The following is a 14,991-nucleotide window of genomic DNA, read 5'->3' as shown; positions in this document are numbered from 1 at the left end:
AAAGTGTATCTCGAGCCGGTTTCTCAAACGTACCTACCCCATCTTTAAGCAGTGGTGGAAGTAAAATAAGCCAAAATACAAAACTGTAAAAACACTCTGTTAGTAAAGATTATTTAACAATAGTTGTTTTTATATTAGCTAATAATGTAAATCTAAAAACTAACTAGTAACTAAAGCTGTCAAAAAATGTGCTTAAGTAAACTCTGTACATGGTTTTCCCTGGGTGTTTTTTTTTTTACAATGTATCTCTTTTCACAATGAATCTTATGCATATTTAATACCAGCCTGGAGCTGTTATCTCACTGAGTTATAATCACTTCATGATTCTCCACCTCCTGTGTATTTACATAATGAGCGACTGGCAGTGTTTTGCTAAAATGCCCCCGAGCCACTTCATCCCGCTCAATAAAGTGAGTGAGAATCAATAGAAAGAGATTAACGCTCATATCGCTCTGCACTGTCTTATGAAAGGCTCTTCAGGGCCTCGTTGGATGATGTTAATTACACATTTAATCCATTTTCCTTTCAATTGAGTCGGTAGGGTGAGGAGGCGGTGGAGGGGTTTTTTCAGCACTAATTGCCCTAATTATCCTAACGACAAAACACTCAGAATCTGTGCAAGAAGTGCTTCAGTTCAGTGCATCAGCAAACAAATGAGGATATCAGGGGGGGCTGTTGTAGGGGCAATCAAAGATTAAAGTAAGATACAAACAGCAGGCCGAAGTTAAAATACTTAAAGGGGCCCGATTCTGCTCATTTTCAGGTTTCATAATTGTAAGTTGTGACATGTTTATATACTTTAATGTTCAAAAAGCTCTTTATTTGTCTCATACTGCCTGTGCTGCAGCACCTCTTTTCACCCTCTGTCTGAAACCAGAGCCCAGTCTGCTGTGATTGGTTAGCTGGTCGGCTCTGTTATGATTGGCCAAAAGCAAAAAAAAAAATCCGACCTTTAGCCTATCACGTACAATGTGTTGGAGCGCTAGCCAATGGAAGCACGAGAGTTACATTGTTGTTTCATTATGTTACAGAAGTAAACAAAAGGAGTCCGATTGGTAATAATAATTGTTTTCTTAAAGGTGGGGTAGGTAAGTTTGAGAAACCGGCTCGAGACACACTTTTTGTTATATTCCATGGAATGCTCTTAACATCCCAACAGCAATGAATATCTGAAGTGCTTTGACAAAAAATCAAGGAAGTGGCAGATTTTTTCCAGTTTGTATTTTCAAATTCTAGCGAACTCGAGCTGGTTTCTCCAAAAATTACCTACCCCACCTTTAATTTAAGCCAAATTGCAGAACATGTTAAACCATCATTTTAGCAAGAGGTGTTTTTATTATGACTGGATCTTTGAGTTACAACACCCCGAGTTAATTATAGACTTCAGCGTGGCTCACTGCGACACCTGCCATCTGCTTCCTCTCCATGTATTCCTATTTCTTTCCACTGCAGTGTTAAATATGAAACGCAATAAAACGTAAAGGTCATTCAAATGAAGCCTGTCCTTGTTAAGTTTTGGAAACGTACTAAATGTAAAGCTAATTCTATTCCGAGAGAATAAAAAAAAAAAAAGCTAATTTTAGTCTGGTTAAATGAACACAGCTGGATATCTACAGTGACACAATTAGCCATTCAAGTCACTCTCCAACTCCATGTTTGTTGACATTTAACTTTGGAACGAGAAATTTGTTGTTGTTTAAATAATTATGAATAGAGAAGGTTGCAAGATTGTAAATCAGTATAAGTTGCAATGACTGTAAAGAATGTATTCTACTGATAACACCACACATATCAATCTCTTTGTTAACATTTACAGAATCCATTTGATTGAGTTGCTTCCACAACATTGATTTGCTATGCCATTGTATTACAGCTGAGTGGACAGAAATGAATTGCAGGAGAAAGGAAAAGAAACAGTTCCTCCAGACAAAACAGGCTTGTTCCTCCTCTCTCTTTCCTCACTTATTCGTTCCTCCCTCACTGCCTCACCCTCTTGAGATTGGTCATAAAGTTTTACGATAAACAGAACTGGGTCAGAAATAAGAGGCCAGTTCCAGTCTCACGCTGGCAGGGGCTAAATTGGTGCTTGAAAAGAACCAGGACCGAATAACGAGCGGCACACCTGGAAACTGCTCTGGTTGTGTGACACTGTCTTTGAATAAATCACGCAACAAGTCATCTGGGCCGTTGGCAGGCGGTGAGGAGGGTTGGTTATATTTGGTTCTGAGGGAAGGGTAAAATGTTGTAGCCCCTGGGTATCTGTGCCGGTGGAAAGCTGCTGATGTGCGGCTGCGTCATGTGTGGTTTCAGGCCGGTTTAGACTCAGCACTTCTCCAGCAGTAAAAACCTGTTGGAGTCAGGTACTGTGTGCTTTCACATTTCCAGCTCCCAATGAGGAGCATGGGGAGTCATCTGAACCGCAGTGAACAATTCACAGTCCTGCAGAGTGAGCACGCGCACACACACACACACACACACACACACACACACACACACACACACACACACACACACACACACACACACACACACACACACACACACACACACACACACACACACACACACACACACACACACACACACACACACACACACACACACACACACACACACACACACACACACACTAGTTCATGCATTCATGTAGACACACATGCAGTTACAGGTGTGTGCAAATGCTCAATGATCCCTTCACAAGCTCAAGTAAATGCACATAACAGCTCTGTAAGCACAAATAGGTGCGCGCACACACACACACACACACACACACACACACACACACACACACACACACACACACACACACACACACACACACACACACACACACACACACACACACACAAACATGCATACATTTAAAGCACACTTACATTTAAAGAGTTAAAGGTGTGCTCAAAGATACATACACTGCATTCATGTCAATGCAAATAAAAGCTCCTAAGCCAGACACACAGACACACACACACACACACATTCATAAATATAGAAACAAATTCAGTTGCAGGTGCGTTCGCACAGAAGCCAATCACACACACAAACACTCACACAACACATACAGTTACAGGTGTGTGCACAGTTTCAAGTCAGTGCATATAAAAGGCCCTGTAAGCACCCTCACACACAACAGCACACACACACACACTCACACACAATCAAAAAGTGACAGCGGCTCTACAGGACCACCACCCACCAACCCCCCCCCCCCCTTCCTTTCAGTCTTTTAATTTCAAATGTACAGACAGGCATTGTGGAAGGCTACAGTGTGTTTTCAAAAACACTACTGTCGGCCGGAAGGCTTAAAGACGGTCGATTGTGCCGTGTTGTGACACTGTGTAATACTTAACAATCACCTCATCACAGCCATGTCCGTGACCTGTCGGAGCCTTACAGCGCCACCCGAGCAGAACCGCCGTGTTGACAGCGAGTCACACCTCCAGGAGAGCGCTCAGCGTTTGTCTCTTCTAAAAGAGAGTGGGGAAGTGCTGCTGGAAAGCTTCCCTTCGTCTTTCCACATTTCCACTTCTGGTCATGAAAAGAGCGTGGGCTATCCACTCTTCTATTTATACGCAGAATGACATCGAGGTGTGAAGGCAGAAGCTTTCACTTTGAGCACTTCCAAATGATTTTAGGGCCAAAATTCAGCTTTTATTTATGAGTATGTTGTTCCTTGATTACACGGCTGCTACTTTTTTTTATTTACTACGACAGTCATGTACTTGTGCCTGTACCTCAACAAGTAATCTACGTGGACCACCAGTGAGAAGCGATGACAAGCACGCTGCCTAGATTATGTTTTTTATTCGGGGTCATGCTATGGTATGCTCCATACACATGTCAAATAAAGTTTAGCCTCTTGTCTCGCTGCCTTGTTCCTGTGTAACGGAGGCGTCTGGCTGTGGGATTACTGAGGTGAACAGGCCCCCATGTGTACACCTCTCTGTTGCAGCCAGGTGAGCAGCAAAAAAAGAAAAGGGACTGCGACATTCCTGGCATATCTAAGAGTTTATATCGCAAGCGTGACCGGGAAGTGTGTGGAACTATCATCTCGGCGGGCAGCCTCTGATCCTGCCCTGTGGTCCTCGCACGGCAGAAGCCAGAGCACAATTACAGAAAGAAAACACACGCAGATAGCGAGGACTCTCTACGGTGCAGCGTGGGGGAGAGCTGTGTGTGAGTGTGTGTGTGTGTGTGTGTGTGTGTGTGTGTGTGTGTGTGTGTGTGTGTGTGTGTGTGTGTGTGTGAACAGAAGGCAGGGTGGGCCAGCAGCTCGTGGGTCTATCTCACTTAGATCTCAATAACACCTTTAAACACACCCAGACAAGACAACAAATGGAAAATATAGCGCTTTAAAAGAGAAATCTGAATGACTCTCACATGATTCAGACACCATGTGGGAGTTTGACATCAAGTCATCCACATGTTTCTCTTTCTTTTTCCCTTCTTTAGATCACGTTCATCTTGTTTTTGGTCGAGGTTGTGTCTCCACGTACCTGATCATCTATCTGGCACGCTGTCAGGTTGTGCTGTTTGGCCGCAGGGGCAAACTGGACGAGCTTCAGCCAGCTCCCGATATCTGGCTTGCTGGCATCCACGCAGAATTTTACATGGCCTGACCCATCCAAGATCTGCAGAAAGAGAGAGAGGGGAGATGAGGGGGGGGATCAGACTTTGATCAGTATCAGTCCAGGTTACTGTGTCCAAACACTGACTAACCACATACCTCCCATAGAGAAATAAGACTCGTTAAATGTTAGGAGCTGGTCTGTGGTGCAACACACACACACACACACACACACACACACACACACACACACACACACACACACACACACACACACACACACACACACACACACACACACACACACACACACACACACACACACACACACACACACACACACACACACACACACACACTTTGAGTACAGTATACAAGCAAAGGCAAAGTCTATCATCAAACATTGGTAAAATTATGATTTTTATTTCAGAGCAATTTCTGAGAAAAAATCTTTTTTTCAATGTCCACAAAAAAACTACAAGAAATGTAATAAAACTTAGTAAAATGTATTAAATGTATATGGGATATTTTCTTATGCTTTAAAGGACCATGTCGTTTACATTGCAGTAATAAAAATGTGTCAATTATATTAATGTTTTCCAACAACGATAAATCAGAACATATTTAAAAAAAACTGTAAATATAGCCTGTGAATGAAATACCTATCAAAATAAGAACAAATGAAGAAACACAACTAAACTAAAATATGTGATCTAACGAATTTTAACTTATCAGTCTGGAATTGTTTAGTTAATAAAAACGATTGTTAAAAAATGTTGCTTTATTATTCTGGATTAAACTTGACTTCAGCTGACGTTTGAATTCGTTTCTGAAAATGTAGCTGAAACGAAAAAAAACGTTTTTAACGGTTAAATGTAATAAAGAGGAGGTTTTAATTAACATACTAATATATAATAATACTAATAAAAACGAATAAAACCATTGCATTTCTCTCCAACAAAACAACAACACTCTAAAAGCATCTAAAGAGCAAAACAACAATAAACACAAACAACTGAATGATTTAGCAAATCACAAGCTCGCTGCACTTCTATCGTTTACAAAACATTTCTACAGCATTTCTCTCAACGAATTCTAAACGATATGATGTTGTTTTAATGTGTTAATATTTATAACACAGCAGCTGTAAACTTTATAGACATCAAATCAATCGCAGGAAGCCGCGAGAGATAAGAATTACGAAGCCGATTGTTGGGATGCAAAACGGAATATCAGGGTCCCAAATGTTCCGTTCTGCTTTTGTATTTAACCTGCCACTGAATAAATATTTAGCCTGCATAAAGCCCTTTGTCTGCTCTGGATCTGCCCATTCATCATGCAGAAACACGCTGAAGCATTTCACTCATTTAACCGTCACCACGAAATAACCAACACAAGTTCATTTCATATTTAGCTTTCAATGCAAATCGAGTAATAATGCGTTGTTTTTTTTAATAAAGTCTGCTTACCGTTGAAACTCTTTAGTTAAACCTCTTGGGAAAATAACTGCGGAGCGAAAAGCGATTAATAAAAAAACTCCGATTCAAGAAAAAAAACACCGATTATTTAAAATAACTACGAATTGTCTTAGCTGGAGTGCGATCTCCAGATTTTTAGTGTTGTAAAAAAAGAAAAAAAGCGTTATTTTGTTGGCTTCCCGGTAGCGGCGATTCTCCGGTCTCCAAGCCGCAGGACGAGCACTCCTCTCCGGGTGCGACTGTCCCTCAGACACGGTGGAGTAAATCCGCGCTCTCTCTCTCTATATTGTCTCCGGTGGAGCTCCTCTCACTGTCCCGCAGACAACACGGATCGAAGCGGCTAGATCACCTCCGGAACATCAACTTGCTCCAAAGTTTATTCTCAGTGTGCGCTTCTCTCTTGTCACCCCTCCTGTCCTGACGCACCCAGGTGTCCTCGAGTAGCCATTCAACTTTTCATTTCTCTCTTCCCCCCTCCTCAGCCAGTCGGGATGTGTCGAAATGATAGCAGAGAGATTCAAAGAGGGGGGGGAGGTTGGTTGGTGGATTCAAGCATCGCCCCCTCTACTTTGTGTTTCTCTCTCGGATCCAGCGCGTCCAGAAGCGACTCCAAACACCGGACTGTCTTCGCCTCTGTCCCCGGGTCGGAAGCGGCTCCTCTCCGCAGTCAATTTTAAAGTGACAGGGGCCCGGGGTTGGAGAGGGTGACGGGGTCAGGGAGAGGTCGGGATGGGGCTTCACTGCACACACAGGCAGCACACTTTAATGAACCAACAGAAGCATCAAAGCGCGTGCTATTATCCACGTGTTCCCTAACTTTTTCACAACACTTCATGGAGCATTTTATGACATTATTAACCTGAACAGAGACGAGCTTTTTCTACCTTTTCTTTTTTGTTGTATACCTCCAGGTTATGATTAAATCGCACTTAGGCTATGTTAAAGTTATAATAAATAAAAGTGAGGATTACAGTTAAACAGTGACCTTATCTCTAATGCATGCTCGCTTTACGGGAGTAACATATACTGTACTTAAGTGTTCCTCTTGGGGACCTCCAGGAAACTCCATAAGGACCATTGGAAGTCCCGGTGCCACCATTTGGGAAACACTGACCTAATCACCTTTTGTCTGAGTTTAATAAAAATGCTAGGTCGTTAGGTTCGTGTATTTTCCTCATAAAAACCGCGGACACACAATAAACACAAATGAATGATTAAAAAGGGAAACAAACATGGCATCGAGTTTTTATCAAATATTTAGGAAAATCTGAGAAGAATTTGAGTGAAATAAAAACGATCATTAGCCAGAGCAAGAGCTAAATATTTGAATCAATCAATGTTGAAGTACAAATACATGCTATATTGTGATTGTCTGGACTCTGTGCACCTGCCTTACGCTTTACGACAAGCTGCAAGAACACAAACATTTTAGCATTATTTTGATTTTTAAGCTTTGGATGCAGATATAAAAGTGTAAATCCGATCCCAAAAATGTGAATAAACGGACATTGGTATAGAATAACACAGATTGTCGGTGGGGAGTGTATCAGCAGCTCATAAAGCGGACAGGGCTCCGGCTGATGAGAGCAGATCATGATGGATAACACCACGCACTGTGACATTGACCTTCCATCCCAGATAATGCCTATTGTTTTGCGAAATCGCGGAGCAAATGTGCAGGAAGGACAGGAAAAATCATGTGTAAATAAGCCAGGACCCTGCCACCGATTCCCATCGTCTCGCGCTCCTTGAGAACCGAGCAGAGACCCCGGTCCGTGCGCTCATTGATTTCCTGCCTCTCCTGGACTTGTCCATTGTTGGAAGCCTTTTTAATTTAGCCATAAATTGGGAAAGCTCAAGTCGAATGAGCTGTTCTATTTTCTTCCTGTCAGGATGAGGGATTTGTTTTATGATGCATTGTGTATTAAATACAAGTAATCTGGGAAAGTGATTGCTCCGGGTCTGATGGAGGATACTGATAGAGAGGGGGCTCTTGGGTGATAATAGGAGGAAATGTGTGGGGAAAAGGAGGATAAACACAAGGGGTTTTAGTGGGGTATCACCGGGGGTAAATTGGGGTAAAGGACCCCCATAAGTATATAACTACAGGAATACATGTTGTACTTCTCCCCACCGCCAGGAGATGGCGTGCTCACCTGAACTCAATTTTTCTGAATGGAGAGTTTTTCACATTTACATCATTTTTAGAATATATGTGTCGCTATTTAAAACTTTTTTTAATCGCAATCTTGACTCCTTTCCCGTTTAAATATGCAGAATTCAGATTAAAACTGACATTTTATGACTAAAATGACCATTACTTGCACACTTATTATAAATAATATCCTATACTTTAAAATTGTGTTAGCTGTAACCTGGCCCCTTCATAATGTTTATTTGTCAGTCTACAGATTGCTATCTTTCACAGTCAACTTGTATATATTTTTTAGTTCTGTTTTATTTTCTATTTTGAGATTGTATTTCTATGCGAGGTTTTATATTTTATGTTTGTTTATTTTCCCGTTTTATATTTTTCAAAGTATATGCTGCTGTAATGAAAACATTTCCCAATCATTTGGAATTAATAAAGTTAATCTAATCTTATTTATGGCATCATAGGTTGCATATTTTACATTTTGATCTGCATAAAATGGGCTTTGATGGAAGTTTAAGGCGTCTGCCTTTTTGTGTGTGAGTAAAGTGACTCCCTGAGTGCGATGAAAAAAAACGTTCCCTTATGGATCACGTGTTGGTCTTTATTTCTAAGCCGTACATTTCCCTCAAAGTACCGCAGTTTGTAACCGTGTGCTCAGCTTTCTGATTTGTTATAAAATGGGGGTCATTTCTCTCTGAATTGCAGCACAACACATCAAGGCGTCAGATTGCTATAGGACATGAAAGATTCAGCTGAATATATAATCACCTGAACGAGCGGATATAAAGCCTCTGAATCTATGGAAAGAGCGATTGGGGTGAATTTAAAACGCTTGTACATTTGTTAATAAACCCCGAGCATGATCTGCCAGGCGTAGCTCTAATTTTATATTTATTCCATCATAAGCACTGTTCCCAGATGAAATAGATGTGTTTTATCTGAATTATGCCATGCCTTTATCATAATGGTTTTGACATAGCCACTAAATAGCGGTGTGGAAAAGCTGTTTATCAACAAATTACAAAGCAAACACATGCTCCAGGCTTCAGGGTGTGTTAGTTCCGACTATATCATGCCACACAGCATTTCATACTTATTTAAGAGACTCTTAAAACGTAGGAGCATGTTTAGTGCTGAGGCTTTAAAGTGCTGTGAAATTCTTGAAAGGAGGTTCAATTGCTTAAATGGGCTCGTGCTTATTTGGCTTGCGGCTTTCTTGTTTGTTTTAGGAGTTCAGTCACGCAAAAAGCAATTCATACATGAATGTGGAGATTTTTTTGGTGATCAAATAGCTTCATATTTTACTTGATCTGAGTTTCATGGGCTAACATTGGCCTGTTTTGATTTGCATAACTTTTTGGCAATATCCTTTTTTCTCATAAGAAATATGGATTTGTATTCTTCAAATAGAAATGTGTGAAGTCAAGCTGGAGAAAAATGAGAATGCAGAGTCTTTTCCATCACTTTTCTTATATTTCAATTTTTTAATTTTTCTGCAGCTATGATTTAGTTCTATGCCAGAGTAAGGATTTAACAAATACGTAAAAGTGATGATTATAATAAAAACAGCCACCCTTTTCTGTATTGTGCTCTCTTTACAGGAGTCATTAAGATCTTATTATGGTCTTAATCTACTCCTTATAGGAAAAGTAATGAAAATGTATCTTAGAAATACACAAGTAGTATCAGCAAATTGTACTATGAGTATCAGATACTGTGCAGGATGGCTCTTTTCACGCTATTATTCCATTTATACATCTCAAATAGTTTTAGGCTGAAGTTAATCAAAGCCAATTTAAGTTACTTTTTAAATACCGGGTCAATTAGTTGTACAGTACTGCATCTAATCATATGTGTTTTGGTCTGTACGTAGTCGATAGTATGAGTATAAATACAAAGTAGTAAAAAGTACAATATTTAGTGGCAAAGAAGTATACTGGAAATGAAATGGAAGTAGTAGTACTTGAGTATATATACTCTGTTACATTCATCCACTGAGTACAACATATACTTATGTCTTCCTCTTGGGGACCTCGAGGAAACCCCATAAGGACCATTGGAAGTCCCTGTGCCACAGTTTGGGAAACACTGACTTAATCACCTGCTTTACTCTGACTTTGAAAACAATCTGTAGATACACTATCCTCCCCAGATCACATACTCACACATATATTAAGGTTTGAATAAATCAAATAAAACAAAAATCAAATACTTCATTTAATAACCATGCATGAATGTGGAGATCCTGAAATAGCTCCATATTCACTCGATCTGAGCTCCATCGTTGACCTGCAATGCTTTGAATAACTATGTTGCCTTTTGTTTTCTGAGTGATTTGTATTTTTCTGCCCCATCTAGAGCCGTGTGAGATCAGTTGGGACAGGCTGCAGAAGAGGGGGATTCCCGAGTGGGTTGCAAACTGACTCCAGAGCAGCCGAGGGGCCACATGGAAACAGTGTGTAGGCCTGTGTGGTGCATTCCAGCACATCCTCCAGGAGAGCGGAAAGAGCGAAAAAAAGAGAGGAGAGAGAAAGAAAATATTGCAGCCAAATCCACATGAAATAGTTCTACCATTCACGGCAAGACCTCCCATTGACACCGGGCGAAAAGCTGCAATAAGCCTCCATCATGACTCTGTTTACCCCCCTGTGCATTTTATTTTAAAAGTGGGGGCGATTCAATCAAGTGGTAAACTCATTTAGAGCTCAAACAGACGGTTAGCCTACAGTTTGCACAACTTTCTCTTTAATTAACACATCCATCATGAGGCAAGATTAGTGCTTATATTAAAAGGATAGTGTCCATATAGCGCCCAATTAGCATTAAAACAGAGCAGAGGAAATGAAAGGAGAAAAATGTAAATAGAGAAATTTCCTCGGGTCTGGAAGTAGGCCCGTTGTGAGCGGCGTGTTAATCTCCACCTCAGTAATTTGGTTCTGCGGGAGAAGACAGAAGCCCTGCTGCTGTGGCCTGCACTTCATAAATCACTGCTTTATGTGGACAAGGTCAGCGCCCCCCCCCCCAACTCCCCCTTCCACCGGCCCCTCCGCCATGTTTACCCGGCCGCCCGGGGGCTCTCAGGACCAGACCAGCTCACTTCTAATTACTTTGGATTATTTTCATTTGCCGGGGGTTAGCCAGGCATTCCGGCGGAGAGAGAGAGAGACAGAAAGAGGGATGATTTCTTGACAAATTCAGCGGCCGGGGAGGAACGTGTTTGCTGAATTAGCACCCGCTCGTTTAGTTTTGGCACCGTCTGTTCCCGTCTGACAGATCCTCGCAGTGACAGGGAGGGACGTCGATATTAACAAACCCAATATCCCGTCTTCAAATAACAGTTTTCTTTTAGAATAGAGGGTTGTTGGGATGTGTATCCACGAGAGCAGACACAATGTTCCCACCAGTTTTCATAGACTGTGTCAATACTGAAAAAGGCAGTGCATTATGGGATATGATGCCTATTTGTGAGGAGAAATAAATGATCTCATCTTATTTACCAGTTTGGATCTTTGAGAGGCTGCTTGCATCGGTGTTATTTGGGGGTTTTAATAATTAAAATGCATCATATAGATAAAGAAAAAGAAAGAGATACAAACACTTAAATTGCTTACATTAAAACAATGAAGTAACATAATACTAATCTTGGATGTAATCTAAGAGGCAGAAGCAGGAAAGCCTCATCCTCCATGGATATTCAAATTGAATACATGTGATGTTTAAAGGTTCCTCAGTGTGAATGAGATTGTTTTTTGTGGTAAAACCAACACTGACAAGCAAAATGTGTGCAAGCTCTGTGACGAGACATGCATGAGTGGCAAGGCAACCTACTATCAAAACACATCTGGGCACTATGAGGGAATGTTATGTAAGACAAGTGGATATTATGCATCATTGAAAAGGTGAATGAAAGACAATTGGTTTAATGCAATCTGGAACGTGGCTGCAGCAAGTTTGTGAAGCTCTGAGAGGGGAGGGGGGGGGGGGGTGAGATGTACAGAAAGTAGTACAGGCCGAAGGTAATCACAGACACTTCCTCCGCAGAGCCTCGGCACACAGGGCCACACTGTATGTGGGCTTCAGGGTGCGATAAAGCTGCACAGGAGTCAAAGGTCAGGTTTTCCAAGCATAAATTCAGCGGGCACAGGGACACACGGGACGGACTGGAAACTTAAACATCCCACTGCAGAGAGAGGGAAGCGGGGGGGGGGGGGAGGTAATTAGAGCATGTTGCTGGTCGCCGCAGGGTGAACAAATCGGCTCTAAAACGCTCATAGATATCATCTTTAAAAGAGCTTTTTATGTACGAGAGGCAAAGGGCTGTGCAACTGAACACGGCACTTCAGATGTTGGAGTGTCACACATTCATTACCTTTATTGAGCTCTCCTCTCACGTTTAAAGTGCCACTGCCACAATCTGCTTTTCATATACCGTGTCCAATTGGAAGGCTAATATTTTAATGCTGGGCGGATATCAGACAGACGCTACACTTGTTCAGAGCGACAGGACCAAAGGCCGCCATGACAGTTAAACATCGTAAAGTCACGACGGAGGAAACCCAATCTTTAAGCTAACATCACGATATTGAAGGATGATCACATGCATATTAGAGCGGGATAGAGGCTGGTTGGAGGTACATAATACATGTTAAGCTACTTAGAGGCCTTTTAAACAGACATTTATAACGTGTTATCTTAACATTTATTAGATTTACTTACACTTGTTTGGCTTCTGATGATGACTTAATGTTATGCGGCTTGTGGTTAATCAAAATAAGGCGTTTACAAAGTCAAACAAATCAGAACAAAAGCCGTAAACATTTCTACTATGTTATATAATTTATCGGTTCAAAACTGTGTCTCTTTAATTATGGCGCCAAGGTAATTGTACTCTTTTCGTAGTCCCTTGACTTCAGAAGTGACAACTGGGTTGCAATAGTTTTGATTTGATCTTTGCACACAAACAAACAAATGGCTCATACAGTGTTATTGTTAAATTTACAATGAACTGAAATTTGAAAAATTCAACTTAAAACCAGTTTATATTTCTTAGACGGAACAATGACTTTGTTTAAAAAGTCCCTTTACCCGATGAGGAGGCAGATGGAATGTTTGGCAAAGCACAGAAAAGGATTATATTGTTGAACAGAGGAGAAGAAAACATGACAAGTGGGACTAATGGGTATTTCATATCCCAAATTTACAAGTGGTCAAAACTGCAATGTGAGAAAGTGAGAGAATGTACTTGAGTGAGTGCAAAGCGCAAGCAGATTGTGGAAGTGTTTTCAGTCTGTCTGTCAGTCTGTCTGTCTGTCTGTCTGTCTGTCTGTCTGTCTGTCTGTCTGTCTGTCTGTCTGTCTGTCTGTCTGTCTGTCTGTCTGTCTGTCTGTCTGTCTGTCTGTCTGTCTGTCTGTCTGTCTGTCTGTCTGTCTGTCTGTCTGTCTGTCTGTCTGTCTGTCTGTCTGTCTGTCTGTCTGTCTGTCTGTCTGTCTGTCTGTCTGTCTGTCTGTCTGTCTGTCTCACACACACACACACACACACACACACACACACACACACACACACACACACACACACACACACACACACACACACACACACACACACACACACACACACACACACACACACACACACACACACACACACACACACACACACACACACACACACACACACACACACACACACACACACACACACACACACACACACACACACACACACACACACACACACACACACACACACACACACACACACACACACACACACACACAGTGGAGTGTGTTACCCAGCCCAGGCCATCTGTGGGCATGATTAAAGTCCGAATTAAGTCGGAAAACAACAAATCAGTTGCAACAGCCTGAAAATGAAGGAAAGCTGAGCAGCTCACACTTTACACGGGTACACGGAGTGGCTCCCATTAAAGGCTTCACTGGCTTTCAGTAGCATCAAAGAGGCCCCTGAGTTAGGCTGGGATTATATTTAACCCGGGAGCTTGTTGCACTGCTGAGTACAGGGCAGTACACAGGCTGCTGGGATGCAGACCAACGCTCTCATTAAAGTGTGGCTTGGGCACCATTTCCTACAGGAACACATGGAGGGGATGCACGGACGCACGAAACAAGTCAACAACAAGACAAATAACTAAAATATGACAAAACTATAGTGACTTTATGAGGGATGGCACAATAGGGTAATTGTTTATATATCTTTCTAACTCATCATACTTCTATAGTTTTGCAGGATACAGCTGGGAGATACACAACGTTTAGGGATGTAAGAATATTTTTCTAATATTGATGATTTTGTGATACCGTCTGAATCACAAAATGAAAAAAATATAATATCAAAATCACATTCAACATTATGTTAGCAGCAAATATGCAGTTATGCATTTCATTTGACCAACATCCAGTATGACAACAATATCAAAAATAATATTCCCAAAAAATGTACTCCGCCTTGTTCTCTGATGGAGAAAACCAACGTTAAACGGACCGGACTTCTTTCTGCGGATTGATATGACTGCACAAAGTCCCTTGATCCTCGATCTCTTGAATTTCCAGACTGACCAATCATAATCAAGTATTCAACTTAGCCGTGTAACACATGAAAACTATTGGTGCATACAGGTTTGTTAAAAGTAGAAAAGGTGCTAAAGTTCTCCATGTTCGTCTGTAAATCTCCACATCCTGAGATAATGCAATCTCACGTGGCACATTTCAGCCGTCAGACTTGATATGAACCATCAGACGTGTGCGTCAATACTCCCAAGGTTTATTCAATTC

The 14,991-nt window shown here is 41.5% G+C and overlaps 1 protein-coding gene across 1 annotated transcript in view; it reads right to left on the bottom strand.

The window, feature by feature from the left end:
- The window catches only part of mecom (MDS1 and EVI1 complex locus), a 165,879-nt gene that overhangs the window by 23,009 nt on the left and 127,879 nt on the right, over positions 1 to 14,991 (bottom strand). Inside the window, 1 exon segment of the mRNA XM_079673882.1 lies at positions 4,497 to 4,631. Within this exon segment, the coding sequence (XP_079530008.1) occupies positions 4,497 to 4,631 (135 nt within the window).

The sequence above is a fragment of the Notothenia rossii genome (assembly GCF_949606895.1).
Source record: "Notothenia rossii genome assembly, chromosome: 4".
Lineage (NCBI taxonomy): Eukaryota > Metazoa > Chordata > Actinopteri > Perciformes > Nototheniidae > Notothenia > Notothenia rossii.
Note: the sequence above shows the minus strand (reverse complement) of the source record. Positions and strands in the feature narration are given on the sequence as shown.